This window comes from Ptychodera flava, chromosome 8 (genome assembly GCF_041260155.1).
Source record: "Ptychodera flava strain L36383 chromosome 8, AS_Pfla_20210202, whole genome shotgun sequence".
Classification (NCBI taxonomy): Eukaryota; Metazoa; Hemichordata; class Enteropneusta; family Ptychoderidae; genus Ptychodera; species Ptychodera flava.
The window spans coordinates 6,910,950-6,928,135 of NC_091935.1; the positions used below are offsets into that span (position 1 = coordinate 6,910,950).

The 17,186-nt window shown below is 38.7% G+C and overlaps 1 protein-coding gene across 1 annotated transcript; it reads right to left on the reverse strand.

Annotated features, from left to right (window-relative positions):
- Positions 1–529: 529 nt before the first annotated feature.
- LOC139138325 (transmembrane prolyl 4-hydroxylase-like) lies at positions 530–16,946 on the reverse strand. Its single transcript, XM_070706654.1, has 9 exons — positions 16,692–16,946; positions 15,152–15,233; positions 5,559–5,716; positions 4,326–4,387; positions 3,790–3,824; positions 3,216–3,381; positions 2,451–2,621; positions 1,631–1,721; positions 530–1,017 (listed from the first exon to the last, which is right to left on the reverse strand). The coding sequence occupies exons 1-9, from the start codon at positions 16,887–16,889 to the stop codon at positions 727–729; spliced, it is 1,254 nt and encodes a 417-aa protein (XP_070562755.1). The 5' UTR covers positions 16,890–16,946; the 3' UTR covers positions 530–726.
- Positions 16,947–17,186: the final 240 nt, after the last annotated feature.

Sequence of the window (17,186 nt, forward strand, 5' to 3'; positions counted from 1 at the left end):
GCTAGACGATTTACCCATCCCTGTTGACATTTGGTCATCAGCGTTATCGTCAGCATTATAATAACCAAAATGATTTCTCCAATGTTATGTCTGATAATCATCTTCGCAAGCCAAACGGTGTTTATTCAGGTCTAGAGAAGGACAAATTTCTCCTTGTTTGTGATGCAGGTGGAGACCCTCTACAACGAGTCAAAGGCCAAGCTTTGCGGATTGGATGTCGGATAATACTAAGAGATTAAGATCTTCATATAACGGTAAAATGAAGTTTGATTTTCTGAAAAACATGCCCCACTTTATAACCTGTTCATATTAACAACGTACCCTATTTTATGATATGTTAATATAAAAAACGGGTGAGTCGGAGGGGGCATGACCCTCATCCATACGCTAACATTCTTCAAGTTTGCCATCGGTTTATATTGCAATGGAAAAATGACTTTTTTATTTCAACGCTGTGATCGTTCTTCTTGGTGCCAGTGGAATTCTCAGAATTGTAAAGACCACACTGGGACAAAAGCTTCGTTTTAATAGTTTATTTGGACCAGCTTCGATCTTATAAAAATCATTTTCATTTTCATTTTCTGATATTTTTTATGCAAAAGGTCTTCATCGAAAATGATGCGAATTCTTCCGTGTCTAAACATTTCATTCTTTTAACTGAATATCTCATCTACTCATACACTAAAAGTGACAAACAAAATTGTGGTAATGGTGACGGTATCTCAACTACTCTGGCTTGGGATCTTCTTCTGTTTCTTCGACATCATCTTCTTCTGGTTCTGGTTCTGGCTCAACGTAAGTGTTGATGTTTATCCAAAGTTTTGCTAGCCATTTTTCGCCCTTAGTGACCGCACACTGCCCATTCCATGTTCTATCGTCGATCTCGCCGACTTCACCAGTGTCTCCACTGGGGAAATGATTGTACCAGATCACGGCCTTGCCCTTCTTTGGTGTCACACGGAGGTTAGATTCCTCGCAGAATTTCCTAAGATTCCGTTTGTTCCCCAAACGGAGATCCTACATTTGGTGCAAAAATTAGAAAAACTGTCAGTTTGCAGAAGTTAGAGAAGAAACACTGTATGTGAAAGGTCACTTCAAAAATAATTTGTTATTACAAATTAAGTTTCAACATACAGTGCAGGTGACGTAACAGCATAGATGCGTAAACGTAGATTATTTCTGCATGAAAATATCGATAACTTTATCTCCATGAGAAATTATGAAGGGTGATGAAAAATGTCTGCCAGAATAAGAATAAGTATCGAACTTTAAAGAACACTCATTAATAGGATTTTTTTTCAATTTCCTCGCCTGAAAATGTTACACGTCACCTTAAGCTTGTTTTAAAAACTCTCTCTCTCTCTCTCTCTCTCTCTCTCTCTCTCTCTCTCTCTCTCTCTCTCATTTCCGCGAGAAAATTCTGTCAGAAAATGGCCAGTTTCGAGAATTTCAACTTGTTAGTTTCATACACAACCAGGCATTTCTAGGTGTACTGCTGCAGGCCTGTTTAACCAAAATGATTCAAAATAGCGTAAACCTTCCCGTCTTGATGCTTGAACCTTCACTATTTATCAACAATGACTTGCAAGAAAACAGAGACCACGAAAAATCAGTTTCTTTTTTTACTCACTTTGGGAGAGTATGTGTCATTGTTAGCGACCGGAAAGGCTGCCTCGCCTCCCTCTTCCACGTTACTCAGATGCAATTGTACAGTAGCATACCTACAGAGAAAAAAACCGAAAGATTAATCTTTGGGTTTACCAAATTATTTCGCCTATTATACGCCTAAGCAATCAAAGGGCAAGGGGCAACACACGACAACATCAACACTTAAAATGAAAAGAACAGCTAACAAATCGAAGAAAACAAAATTAAAGGTATACTGTCACCTGTTCCAATTTTGCCACAGTTACCCACAGGCGCTCCTTAGCTGGGTAGTCTGCTAAGTAGATCGATTTTCGGATCGATCTATTGATCCCGTAGTCGATTTGCCCGCCACTGCAACCTAAATATTTAGGTTGCAGTGGCGGGCATATCGACTACAGGATCAATAGATCGATCCGAAAATCGATCTACTTAGCAGACTACCAAGCTAAGGAGCGCCTGTGCAGTTACCATGGAAAGGGAAAATCTAGCCAATCACAGATTTTAAAGGCCTGCGTTCACGGGCGCCAGATTGTCTCATCAAAAAATTACCCACAAGATTACAATTTCAATGGAAAACAAAAGGCTATCAAACCTCCATAATCCTCTTACAGACAAGAACAAGGCGATCCCTGGGATCGCGAACAGTGTCTTTAAGCGGGTGGCCGCTTTTTAAAAACAGCGCCCCCACATGGGCATTTTGAATAACAAGGAACGCCCCTTTGACCATATATAGGCATATTTAGATTGCAGGTGACTGTGTACCTTTAATATGAAGAGAAAGGGACGCCGTCAAACATTCTCACCTACAATCCCGGCACACTTCAGAATCAGTCTTGTGGCAACATGGTAATCGTTCTAGAATTGGAGCAGAGTCAATGTGTGCATTTTCATGTCCCTCCTGCTCGAACTTCATCACCAGCAGCTCACTGTCAGTCTCTACGGCAGCATTGCGCAGCCGCAAAGCTCTCAGTATTCTACATTTGAGAAAAAATTACATGCTCTTTGTCTGATAAGATACATAAATCGATTAATATTAAGTCTGTACGCCAGTCGAATTATTTTGCAATCTTATATCACAACAGTAATTTTACTCGTCTATATTCTTTTTAAATTCATCGAGTTTTGAAAATCCCTAAAAAGAAATTCAAAAATAAATCAGACTTCACGTATGAACGTTTGATATTTTGTTCAAGTTCAATACGATGAGTTTAGTTCTGCCTATTTTCAGAAGCTGAATTTTTCAATCGTCAAATCATTGCTCCATAATTAGAACTGTCTTCGTTCGTATTCAAAAGACACATTCCACATCGGTTTCTTGCCGTTGTGTGTATATGGGGAACGAATTATGTGACGACATCAATTTTGTATTAAAAATATCTCATTAATTTGAAGTATTCGATTGGCCGTATAGCCAGGTAAGTAGACTATGGAACTTCGACGTGTGAAGTCTACGAAACAGTATGATGAAAATCCCGTCGACTTCTCGTCTGTGCAAGAACTCTGAACTAAATAGCGCCACCAAAGACGATTTCGTCTAAAAATTGCTTTCAAGATTTCAAGTATTATACCTTTGCTCTATTTTTGCGAAGACGCCGTCTTTGGTACCGTTGATGGCAATCTTGGCTTCTTTGCTTCTCCTTGGCTGGCAAACTGGGTGTTCGTTGACGTAATGTAGAACGAAATCACGGAAATTTGATAATGTCACCTCATCTAACTCGGCTTTGCTGATTAGATCTACAGTATAGACAGGAGGTGTAAAATAAAAAAAATGTGACAACCATTATTGAAACTGTTATCAATCACTTCCACCACCTCTAAACTGTCAATATCGGAACCAAACAAGCCACACCACAATCATTATTACCGCCACCACCACCACCACCACCCCCATCATCATCATCATCATCATCATCATCATCATCATCATCATCATCATCGTCATCATCATCATCATCATCATCATCACCATTATCTTCATCGTCGTCGTTGTCGTCATTATCACCTTAATCATCATCACGACAAACGATTTTCGTTCGCGTGTTTTAGGGTTTTGATATTCTGTTCATTTCTGTCGTCAGTGCGCATGTCTTTTCTGAGAAAACACTAAACTAGTGTTACATCAACGACACAATCATATCTTACTGTCTCCATTTGTATCCATTCTCAGTTCTTTGTACCTGAAACAAGAATAGAGAATATGTGATTCAGATTATATGCACGATCGTGTACATGTGTGGCCAATGCGGTCATGTATGCTAGATTATTAATGTCTGCCTAAGTTATTGATCCATTAGGAGTATTCTGTGAGCAGCATCGGAAAATATATTTGTCCATCTAACAAAACTTTGAAACGTTTCTGTATCTTGTCATCTATATCTCGGTTTGCCAACGCGGATTTACACAAGGGGCAAATAGTAGAAACTGGATAAAAATGTGTGTGTTACGTAACGGAATACGTGCATTTCGGTTTAGTTTTCCTTCAAAAAAACCCCAAAGGGATGCAATGATAAAATGAAAGGGTTGCACAGTGGTTCCACCTATCTCCTGTCTGAGAAGCACGGTACGATGACAATTCCCCCTGTGTTAATATAGCGGCATTAAAAAAAATAACAAAATGCTCATTTTCCGTAACCGTGAGTGAAAGAGTAACTGTCGGCAGAGAGTATACATTAGCTTACACATTTAGTACGTCCTCCTCACACAGATAAACGTCAAAGTTATCTTCTAAAGATATCCTCATCTGTAAGAAATCAAAATGTAGTTTTAAGTAAGACTCTGATGGTAAGTATCTGCATTAAGACTATGCTTGGGTATACATTGATCCTTTGAAGTCAAAACATTTTGGCAATATTGGAGAACTGTATGGCATTGCACGTTAGAGGGCGCTGTTCTGCTAGCCTTCAGATATCAATACCTTTCAGCATGCACAATGATACTGTGTGGTCACTAAAAATGACCTATTATTCTGTTGTCATCAAATATTTAACTGAATAAGTCGTCCTGAAACTACATACATTTAACCTTGTATCGTGCATTTTTTGAGTTAAACGTGAGAAAATTTTGCTGTGTAAACATGCGCACTGTCATGCTCACACAGAAGAAACGAAAACATGCACTCGGACAGACAGACAACATATGGAAATCGCATGGGTAGCTAGGGCGTTTGCTAAAAATTGCTGAAAGACACAAGTTATTTCTTTATCTGTATAAAGTTCATACTTCGTAAATATGAAATATATGGAGTAACATAACTGTATACCTGAGTATTTATTGCCAATATTCAAAACACATTACGTTGGATACAACACGAAATTCTGTGAGATTCCAGTAAAATATGGTTCTTATTTGTGAACGGAATGAATTATACTCGCGGGGGTCGTACGGTTGAAACAATCAAATCCCATAATATGCAGTTTCAATTCAATTCGTTGTGAGAGATTAATTTTCAATATAAATCCAATCGTTAAACCGTAAAACTGGCAACATAGACCCTAAAAATATTTTGCCACCAAACATTGATATAATTTTGTAAACTCGTTAGCAATGAGAAATAATATTTAGAGTGATCGCAGTCGAGGAACATACTTAATATGACACAAGATGTGTTATTTGTTTAACACTACCATTTCAGCCATATTGACAGTGAAAAACTCCATTAGCCGTAACATCTGTTGTATTTTCAATAATTTAGGTTTGGTTGGTGAAATCTCCGACCAGCACTTAAGTCCGGGCCAATAGCAGTGCATGCAGCACCCAGTGCGTAGTCTGTAAGGCTAATTCTTTTGTTTTTAACTTAATTTTGGGATTACAGTGAGAAAATATTGTCATTTTGCAGAACGAAAATGACCAAAATATTATCAAAAGTTTCAGATATATTATCTCTTTGATTAAAAACACTGAAAAGTATTAACCTCATTTGTATCCAGTTGACCGTCACTGTTGAAATCACTGACGTGAATTCGCTCTTTTGGAGAAGTGGCCGCTGAATTGATCGTGTCCTCTAATCCTTGGTCCTTTGCCATCTTAATGAGGTGATCGCATTCTTTGCTGGTCAGAAAGTCGTCGATTTCTACAGGAGGGAGGGAGCGAGAAGAAAGGAGAAGAAAGAAGAAAGGAGAGAGGGTGAGAGGTTGGGGAGACAGGCATAGACGGGAGAAATGAGAAAGAGGCAGAGATGGGCGAAGGGGAAACACAGGCAGAGACGAGGAGAGTAAGGAAGAATGAGGAAGGTATATGAGAGAGAGAGAGAGAGAGAGAGAGAGAGAGAGAGAGAGAGAGAGAGATTAATCACAGTATATTGTCACTACAAGCACCGAGCACTTGTTGCTAGACATGTTACCGTCTGCAGTGTTTCCCATTATCAGAGCATATTACTTAATGCAACATCCATCATCACTATGTTCATTCACGACTTATTCTACCCATTCTACGCAGCCGCAAAACTTTTATTCATATTCAAATACCAGCAGTCTGTATATCGGCTATTCTGACCAATCAGGACAGAGCATAATATTTCGATACGGGGAAATTCCCATATGGTTATCCACTGTTTAGTCATATTTTTTCACATCGTTCCATTCCGGGGAAAACAAATCTAAGGGACTCTAAATGCGTTGACATTTAAAGGAAACTAAATGTTACCATCCGCAATTCCTAATTTGTCTGATAGAATTTTCTGATCTGTTGAAATTCAGTTTGCAAATGGCAACCTATTTAAATTATACTTTTCATCTGATTGTTACATTACAGTAATGGTAGATACAGTTTTAGGCGCTGAGGAGACGCCTTTTTCTGTTGATTAAATATTGCGATCATATGGTTTTCTGTAAAGCTACTTTGAATGAAAGCTTTAGGGAAAATGATTGCGAACGGATTGTATTGGATCTGAGTTATAAATTATGTACCAGATGGATTTGCATGTGTAAGAGACATGAAATATTTGCCCAGACATTAAAAAAATTAAAACAGATTACAAGCATAATTTCAGGTTTAATTCTTAAAAAAAAGTACTAATGAATTTTCAAAAAATGTCAGGCTAATTCCTTCGAAAAAGTCCGAAGTTCTCCCTAGAGGAAAATGGACGAGTGATTTTCCAAGTATGATATTGTCAATTAACTTTTGAAAGGTATATATCAAAACCTTTGTATGGAAGACCGGTCAAGACATGCGACATGAGAGTTTTTAAAACTGCGATCTGCGGTTAGGGTTAGGGTAAGGGGTTAGGGTTAGGGTTAGGGTAGGGGTTAGGGTAAGGGATTAGGTTTTCTCTCGTAAAAAGCCTTACTTCGCTCTAAACCCTGGAGGTTAGGCCAAGGGACAGAAAAATTGTAACGGCATAACTTAGGGTTAGTTAGCGTTAAGGGTTAGGGTTAGGCTGCGTTCACAAAAAACGGTTAGGGGGCTGGAGGAATTCAGGGGGGATTCGAAAATTTTGGGGGTAGTGAGGGGGGGGACTTGAAAATTTTGCTCTACCTGTAGGAGGGGACTTGAAAATTTTTGGGTCCCTTTTGAGTTTGTTATGTAGGTCATTTCCCCCCACACTCATCATGACCTGAGTTCAATTAGTCTAGAACATTCTCAAGGTCACTACCCTCAATGACCTCACAACCTTGAATTCAATTAGTCATGTTTGGAATGTTCTGGAAAGTTGATTAGTTGTGTAAGGGAGATAATTTTAGAACAGTAATTAGCATGTCAATAAAAGTTCTAGATTGTTCTTATATGCCTTTATAAAGGGACGTGCACAGCTTCCAGTCAGACTTTTGGGATCGTGTCTCTTGTGTGTTACTAAACTCCAGCAGTAGTCATTCTCAAGACTTTTCAAGACCTTCACTGTCAACGCTGGATTTATACTGTGGACTGTGTGCAGCTTCAGGCCTGCAAGCCAAGGGACTGTTCATTCATCCGACTGACTGTTACAACTCTGAGACTGGAGCTTTGCCGTCCCAGCTGAGATAAGTAGTCTGTACACTTTTAAAGCTTGTACTCTGTCCCTGACTTAGCAATTAGTTTTGTTTTCGTAATAAATTTTGTTTAAACGTTAACTGCTGAGTTCACCCTTTTGTTCGTTTTCTCTGCACGTAACAAATTGGGGGCTCGTCCGGGATACGAATATTTTGAGCCGTTTGACAACATTTTGCCTACCTTTTCAAAACTACTTTACACTGTGAACTCAGCGAAATTTAATCATGGCGGAATTCAAGCCAGACGAATTTATGGAGGACCTTGATCAGGACACATTTAATTCCCTCAGAAAAGACAACCTCATAGCACTGGCAAATTTCCTTAAGTAGATGTCAAAAGATCTATGCGCAAGCGAGAGATACAGTTCAAGATTGCAAAACATTTAGTTGATTCAGGCCATTTTGAGGAGTCTGCCCTAAAAGATTATGAACCTGAGTCTTCCTTTGAACTCAGAAAATTAGAGTTAGAAATACAGGCAGATTTGGCACGTGAAAAGTTAGCAATGGAAGAAAGACAGAAAGAAAAAGAATTACAAATGAAAGAAAAAGAATTGCAAATGAAAGAAAAAGAAAGGCAGGAAAGATTAGAAATGGAAGAAAGACAGAGAGAAAAAGAATTGCGATTAGAAGAACAGCGATTGCAGGTAGAAATAAAACGTTTAGAGCTTGGACAGTCAGGAAAATTCTTCCCTTCAGACAAGTTTGACATCACTAAGCATTTCAGGTTAGTTCCCCCTTTCCAAGAAAAGGATGTTGATAAATATTTCCTTCATTTTGAGAAAATTGCTCAGAGTCTGAACTGGCCTAAGGAGTCCTGGTCTATGCTTTTGCAGAGTGCTTTGGTGGGTAAAGCCAGAGAAATTTACATTCAGTTGTCAGTAGAGCAGGCTTCAAATTATGATTCTGTGAAGGAATTAATTCTCAAGGGTTATGAGTTGGTGCCTGAAGCTTACCGTCAGAAATTTAGGGATTGTGAGAAGGTGAAGATCAAACTTACGTTGAATTTGCTCGAACAAAAGAACAACTGTTTGATCGTTGGTGTTCTTCTGAAAAGGTCAGTCAGAATTATGACAAATTACGACAACTTGTTTTGATTGAGGAATTTAAAAGGTGCATCCGGAGTGACATCAAGACATTTATCAATGAACAAAAGGCAGATACATTGGAGGTTGCTGCACGTTTGGCCGATGATTATTCATTGACCCACAAATCTTCATTTCTCAGCAAACCATCCCAGTCCTTTTCATACAGAAACAATGCAGGTAAATTTAACTCGTCCTTTTCATCCAAGAATTTCTCAAAGGAGAGTAGAAAATCAAATGACAACAGTTCACAGAGTTCAAATAACACTCCCACATCATCAGATCCCAAGTCTCAATCTCCTTCTGACAAACAGTTCGGTACACTTTCTTGTAATTATTGCAAGAAAGATGGCCATTTAATGTCAGAGTGTTTCAAATTGAAAAGAAAACGTGAAGGTCAAAGTGGTCAAAGTGGATCTAAGCCCACCGGCTTTATTTCTTCATCAACTCAATTAGAGTCTAATAATGTGTGTAACACATTTTCTGAGGTTAAATCCCTCTCAACCCCAATTAATGAGGTCAAGGTCAATTCTTCTCAAGATAGCATTATGGGTATTTTCGAACCATTTATTCATGATGGTTTTATATCACTTTCTAGTGATTTTTCTTCTGCTACCCCTGTCAAAATTCTAAGAGATACCGGGGCTTCCCAGTCTCTTTTGTTGGCAGATACCCTGCCGTTTTCTGAAAAGTCATTTTCAGGTTCTAAAGTTCTTATTAAGGGGGTAGATTGCAATGACTTTATTCCTGTTCCTCTCCATAATGTCTATTTGTCTTCGGACTTTGTTTCTGGACCTGTGACTTTAGGTATTAGGCCTTTTTTGCCTTTTGAAGGGATTCACCTTCTTCTTGGAAACGACCTTGCTGGGGACAAGGTCATTACTAATCCACTTGTGACTGATAATCCTAGTTTAGATCAAAATCCAGAGCCAATAGAGGAAGACATTCCCGGCCTTTTCCCTTCCTGTGCAATTACTCGAGCCATGTCAAAGAAAACTTCTGAGAATCAAAATACTCTCAAAATAATGTCACAGATGTTGACTTAAATGACACCTTTCTCAGTCAGGTGTTTGACACGGATCATTCCGTTATCCCTCGTGGATTTGAAACTTCCAGTAAAACTTCTGCTGACCAAAGTCAGACATTTTCTAGATCAAATCTCATTGCAGAACAACACAAAGACCCAGATATTTTGTCTTTGTTTGACAGGGTAGATGATGAAGGTAAAACTTCAGATAGCTCTGTTTCCTATTATACAAAATCTGGTATTCTCATGCGTAAATGGAGACCTCCAGATGTTTTGGTTGATGACGATTGGGCATAAAACATCAATTGTGGTTCCAAAGCCCTATCGTGCTGAAATATTGCGCCTGGCCCATGAAACCCCCTGGGCTGGTCACTTAGGAGTCAGGAAAACTTATCATAAATTCTCAGTCACTTTTATTGGCCTAATCTCAGGCAGGATGTAGCACATTTCTGTAAAACTTGTCACACATGTCAAATGGTAGGAAAGCCAAATCAGACCATTCCAAAGGCCCCTTTACAGCCAATTCCTGCATTTCAAGAACCATTTAGTAGGATACTAATAGACTGTGTTGGGCCCCTACCAAAACAAGATCAGGAAATGAGTACATGTTGACAATTATGTGTACATCAACTCGGTTCCCAGAAGCCATACCACTGAGAAACATAAAGACAAAGACTATAGTGAGAGCTTTAGTCAAATTTTCACTTTATTTGGCCTCCCTAAATGTGTCCAGTCCGATCAAGGCTCCAACTTTATGTCTGGTATTTTTCAACAAGTAATGGATCAGCTAGGCATTAAACAGTATAGGTCATCCGCCTATCATCCAGAAAGTCAGGGTGCTCTTGAGCGATTTCATCAAACTTTGAAAAACATGATTAGGACCTACTGTTTTGACACAGAGAAGCAGAGGATGAAGGAATTCATTTTTTGCTCTTTGCTGTTAGAGAGTCAATTCAAGAGTCTCTTGGTTTTAGCCCATTTGAGCTTGTATTTGGACATACAGTCCGTGGCCCACTTAAGCTCGTTAAAGAGAAATTCCTATCAGACGATGATGATTGTCTGAATATTTTGCAATATGTGTCAGATTTTCGTACAAAACTCTCTAAAGCATGTGAATTAGCCAGAGAAAATCTTGAGTCATCTCAGCAGTCAATGAAAACCAAATATGATAAAAGCACCTCAAAACGGAAGTTTGAACCAGGTCAAAAAGTTCTTGTTCTACTTCCAATTCCTGGCAAACCACTCCATGCTCGTTACTTTGGGCCATACCTAATTGATAAGAAATTGAGTGATTTAAATTACATCATAATAACACCTGACAGGCGAAAACAAAAACAGCTATGTCACATAAATATGCTTAAGCCATATTTGGATAGGGATAATCCTACTATAACTCAGCCTGTCAGTGCAGTCAGTTCAAACCATTATGAAGATAGTGATACTGAAACTGACTTGAGTGAAAATACTCTAAACTCAAAGCTGGGCTCGGTCAAGCTTCAGAACTCAGAAATCCTGGAGAAGCTGGAGTCTACAAAGTTGGCACACCTCCAGCCAGAACAACAACAACAGCTGAAAGAACCAATCCATGAACATTTGTTCCAAGATGTTCCAACGAGGACAAACATCATCTACCACAACGAAGATGTCTGCGACAGTAATCCAGTGGAACAACATCCAGACGGACTGAATCCTGCGAAAGCGGAATATCTCCAGGAGGAAGCCAAGTATTTGCCGAACAATGACTTTATCGAACTCGGTAAAATAACCGGACTTTGCCGTGCATACTTTATGCCAAATTCAGTGCCATTTCAAGTTTTCCAACAACAAATTGCAAGAAGATAGTCATGGGACATCCTGTTTGCTACTTTTCACACAAATTTAACAAATCCCAGAGAAACTACTCTACAATTGAAAAAGAGTGTTTATCTTTGATATTAGCTTTACAGCATTTTGAAGTTTATGTTACTTCTTCAAATCAGCCAATAGTGGTTTATATTGATCACAACCCTCTTGTTTTCTGCAGAAATTTAAAGGCAAAAATCAGAGATTGCTAAGATGGAGTTTAATGTTACAGGAGTTTAATCTTGACATTAGACATATCAAAGGCAGAGACAATTTAATTGCAGACTGTCTCTCTCGTATTTAGAGTTTATTGTTGTTCACTTTCAAGAAATTTTACTTTAGAGTAAAAAATTTTGAGTACTTAAATCTTTTTCAAGATTACATTTGTAAAAGAAAGATTTTTCTTTGAAAAATTTTCTTTTTTTGAAGAGGGGGTGTGTTATGTAGGTCATTTCCCCCACACTCATCATGACCTGAGTTCAATTAGTCTAGAACATTCTCAAGGTCACTACCCTCAATGACCTCACAACCTTGAATTCAATTAGTCATGTTTGGAATGTTCTGGAAAGTTGATTAGTTGTGTAAGGGAGATAATTTTAGAACAGTAATTAGCATGTCAATAAAAGTTCTAGATTGTTCTTATATGCCTTTATAAAAGGGACGTGCACAGCTTCCAGTCAGACTTTTGGGATCGTGTCTCTTGTGTGTTACTAAACTCCAGCAGTAGTCATTCTCAAGACTTTTCAAGACCTTCACTGTCAACGCTGGATTTATACTGTGGACTGTGTGCAGCTTCAGGCCTGCAAGCCAAGGGACTGTTCATTCATCCGACTGACTGTTACAACTCTGAGACTGGAGCTTTGCCGTCCCAGCTGAGATAAGTAGTCTGTACACTTTTAAAGCTTGTACTCTGTCCCTGACTTAGCAATTAGTTTTGTTTTCGTAATAAATTTTGTTTAAACGTTAACTGCTGAGTTCACCCTTTTGTTCGTTTTCTCTGCACGTAACAAGTTTTACATTTTCCAATTCCAAGTTTTTGTAGGTAATTCAATGAAAAATGAATACCATTTTTATGTCATCAAAATGTTGTAATGTTAGTAATAATTTTACAAAATCTAGAACCATTTTGTCACATTTCATGACTTTTATCTCGAAAAAATCTAAAAGTGTGATTTGTCGTAAAAAACAAACTTGAGCCTCGTAACAGGGCAGAAGCTGCAACTGTTAATGATTTCTGCAATATTTCTATGCAATATAACAACTACAGTTTCTTGCTATCTCCCTACAGCATGCTCAAACACACAATATTTAGTTTGTCGACAAAGCCTGTATATATAAATATAAATATGATTTGGTGATAATTTAATTGGAATCCAGACTGACAGTCAGTTGTCAGTGATACAAATGCACGGTACACATACATAGGCTGTGATAGCAAGCTGAAATCGCCATGGACAATTCAACATGCTGTAGGGAGTAGAACAAGAACGCAGTTGTAAAACTGAACAAAACTATTGTCAAAATTATCAAAGTTTATACAGCTACTGCCTACGGGTAGTGTCACTATCAGATACTACCCTGCTACTGCAGTGTCACTGTCACTGCATACCTGAACAGTGACAGAGACAGCTCTGACTCTGATGTACATGGTAGTTGAAGAAGAGTTTGGGTCAAATGACACTCATGACAGTGAAACTCACTTGTACACAAGATCAGGCCAGAGAGCAACACATGGAAGAAAACATATAAATGTTTGAATTCTGGCATATGAGAATAATCAAATATTAAAGAAAAACATGGGGTCACCATGCTTGATTTTCTAAATTTTCACACTCTTATTATAAAATGATACAGAAGTAAAACTTTGAATAGTAAAGACTCGAAGAAAAATATGTGACCAAATGGAATTATTTATTTTTTAACCAAATTTGCAATTATCACACCCAAAATTTCAGAGATTAAAACATTTATTTGATGGAATATTTTAACTTTCCGGTATTGTCAATTTTGAGTAGCATCTAATTCATATAGGTCTTGTAGTTTTGAAACAATTTTTTGGTAGGTCACTGTGCAATACGGCAATTAGCCAGAATTCACAATTTTCCTAATCTCTCATGATTGCATTTTGTGTGCTCTTCAACAGGAGCAATTGACCTGGCCAGAGTTGGATTAACTCAAGTTAGCTTTTAGACCAATACATCTAAAAAATTCACTGATGCATTTAAAGAACTTGCCTTGGGAATATGACTATACAAAGTGCTAATACAGGTAGTGTTGAACACCTGTGAGCAGAACGGCGCAATACATGTTTATTTTTTCTGCGCTCACATCCTTTACAAATATGCGGGCCTGTGATAGTTGGGGGGGGACTTGAAAAATTTTAACCATATAGAGGGGGGCATTTGAAAATTTTTAGGGTACTCAGGGGGGGATCTGAAAAAAAATAAGATTTCAATCGAGATTCCTCCAGCTCCCCCCCCAATCGTTATTTGTGAACGCAGCCTTAGGGTTAGGGTTAGGTCGCAGATCACAGTTAAAGACGTAGGTCATATGTCGCAGGTCGTGACCGGCCTTCCATACATGTCGGGGTCCTAACGTGGCCGCTATTTCTCCCAGGGTGTATCCATTGTAGAAGTATGCAGAAATAAGCTCGTCTCTACCTCTGTAATCCATCGTTAGGAGGAGAACGAAATGACATGTATGCAAACGCCATATTAGTTTTGCAATTCGCACGTCGCAGTTCAAGAACTCGCATGTCGCAGTTTAAGAACTCCCAGGTCGCAGTTTAAAAAAACTCGCATGTCGCATGTCGTGACCGGTCTTCCATCCTTTGAAAGCATAAACGACAATATTCACGCATGCAGCAAAATGACGTAACGACCGCTACGATACAGTAATATTGGTTTTGGCTTTAATTGTTAAAATTCATTCCCGATTCAGAGAAAGAAATCCCTGGGTGGAGTGACAACCCGTGCGAGAAATGGTAAACTGACACGTTCAAAATTCAATTAATATTGGGTGCAATCAAAACCCATTACAAATGCCCATATTGCCTGCTTTAGCAACACAAAGGCGATGGAACGGGGTACTACGAATGGCCCCCACTTTACCGATCAGTTGATTGACAGCATAACACGTTACAATACGAAATACCATATGTTATCACTGATAGGCTGACTTAGATTCACTGCAATGCGAGTTTTTTTTCAAACAACCATACGGTTACTTTTAAAAAGAACAGTCTAAACAGACAGAAAGCATCAATCAGATCGATTTAAACTGTATGACTGTTTTGCTTGGAAAAAACCCGTTCATTCGGAATATCCCTAAACATATTTCTTTAGTTTCACCTACAATTATCGCAGTTATGGTCTGTAAGTAAATTTTGTCACACTTGACAATGACACCGTTAGAACTAATAATTCCCGTCCACGGGAGGAGTAAATTTGAGACGATTGAATATTACGTGCACAGACACACATTGATCACAGTCCATCCACCAAACACGTGATGGGGGGGGGGGGGGGGGGGGCTGTGGCTAAAGTAACGTTGTCAACGTATCTGCAAATCAGTTTGTAGAATGGACTCACCAAGTATCAACGGAGCCATGCTCAGTGTTTTCATAAAGTGCGTTTCTTCTGCTTCGATTGCCAGTGTCCTGTAGAAACCGACCTAAACGAAATGAACCACCATGAGAAGAAATAGAATCGTTGAAAAATTACAGCATCAAATATGGCATATGCGTGGGAACTCAAAACGTGTTTCGCTGCTTGACTACTCTTTTCATAGTTGACAGGGAGCCACATCTGAATCGTGACAATCGATTTTAAAATGGAGGTTTCTCTCGTCGCCAAAGGGAACAATTCAGACATATGATACCGTTGGCCTTTTCGATTAAAAGCTGTCCTGTGGTATTGTAAGGTGTTTCTCATCATCATTTAAGAGTCATCCCGAACTTTATAATTCTAAATATAAATTTTATTCACTCAAGATTATAACTTGATCCGGCGATAAGGTAGCTTGAACATTATTTAAAATACCAAAATATTTATTTATTTATTAAGTTGGTAACAAAGCATCCATAAAACATTTTAACAAATCATGTTTATCGCTTTGCATGGACTTGCTATGTAAGCGTGCTAATGTCGTTAGGTGCCCTACGGACCACCAGATTGTAGACAGACCAGAAATCGATGAGAGTGCGAAAGGTAATAGAAAATTGACAAAGAAATATCATCTTTTGTGTTCATGGTTGAGAGGAAGAGCGCAAAAGTCGTATATTGCTAAAAAGAGAAGATAACCATCGTGAAAAGTTTTAAACATGAAACGAATGTATGACTCACTAACTTTTAAGATGTGACGACTCGTTTTCTACGTGAGTCCATACAAATGACTCCAGTTAAATGATTAAATGGAGCATTTTTGCAGCGAGCTTCTGGTACTATAGACCTACCTGTCTTGATCATGTAGTGAGAAACCATCAAATGTAAATCCATCGTTTTAACAAAATATTGTGTGGTTTCGTCACACTCAATAATTTGAAGGGAATCGATCAAGACACATGTACAATACAATTGTACTGGCAATTTAAACGCCCGGACTGAGATAACTGATAATTAAACGTTTGAGACAATGGACATATGGAAATATCTAAATGACGCATTTTAATAAACTTTTGTTCATTTCCTATAAACTGAGGTAGCTACACACCAATTTACTATTGTTACCATATTTCTTTCTATACAGAATAACATAAATTGCGAAGTTATTCTTGTCACTAATATAATAATAACATATTTTGAAAGTTTGCAGGTAATTGAAAAGAATGGGATGATGGTGGCACAGGCGTTAGGCAGCACTGCAAAAGGCTTTGTGACATGTGGCCGGGGTTCATGTTGGCCCTAATGGCCTAGCCATACTGGCGTTCAGTATGTGAAAATTTGTTTCGCAACTGACTTGCATATGCGCAATAGTAAAGTTGTAAGCCATATTTCTGTTTTGCCGACATACACAACTTTTCCTACTCATCCACAATTTGATAAAAAAGTTCAAGACCACACAAGGTTATCGAAATTCATGAAGATCAAGACCATGATTGTTACTTGAAAAATATAGAACTGACTACCATACCGCTATACCGTCAAGTCTCGGCACCTCTTCCGGCTCTTCCAAACATTTTCCATCGGCGTCCTCTTTAAGGCAGTGTCCCTCCCCTTTGGCTGGTTCTTTGTACATATCGGCATGGTCGTGTTCCTTGGCAAGACATGCGTACGCGAAACAACCCAATGCCACCACGCAGAAGACAGAAAGGCGCTGTGAAGGAGCCATCGTGTGAAACCGAACGGAGCGAATGAATGAACGAATGGATTGGTAGATGGGAACTCGATGAATGGAAAAACGGCGTACGTCACCGACGCTTTATACGCCGAAGATGCGTCGTGTTAACCAATGATTTGAAGACTCGTCAACTTTCAACCTGTAATCGGTGTACAACAAAGCATTCTGGTGTGTACACGTCTCACTAATGCAGCTCTTTTACAAGAATTAATGGTTTGTATGCTGTTAGACACGTATGAAATTTGATAATTGATATGCATTCAAAATCAATAACTACTTAAAGTGTAA

What these genes read in the sequence shown, in the direction of transcription:
- LOC139138325 (XM_070706654.1), bottom strand. Translation starts at nt 16,889, where the DNA reads ATGGCTCCTTCACAGCGCCTTTCTGTCTTCTGCGTGGTGGCATTGGGT. An exon ending in CATGGCTCCGTTGATACTTG is followed by an intron (nt 5,717 to 15,151) that starts GTGAGTCCATTC and finishes TCCCTCCTGTAG; the next exon opens with AAATCGACGACTTTCTGACC. An exon ending in AATGGATACAAATGGAGACA is followed by an intron (nt 3,382 to 3,789) that starts GTAAGATATGAT and finishes TCTATACTGTAG; the next exon opens with ATCTAATCAGCAAAGCCGAG.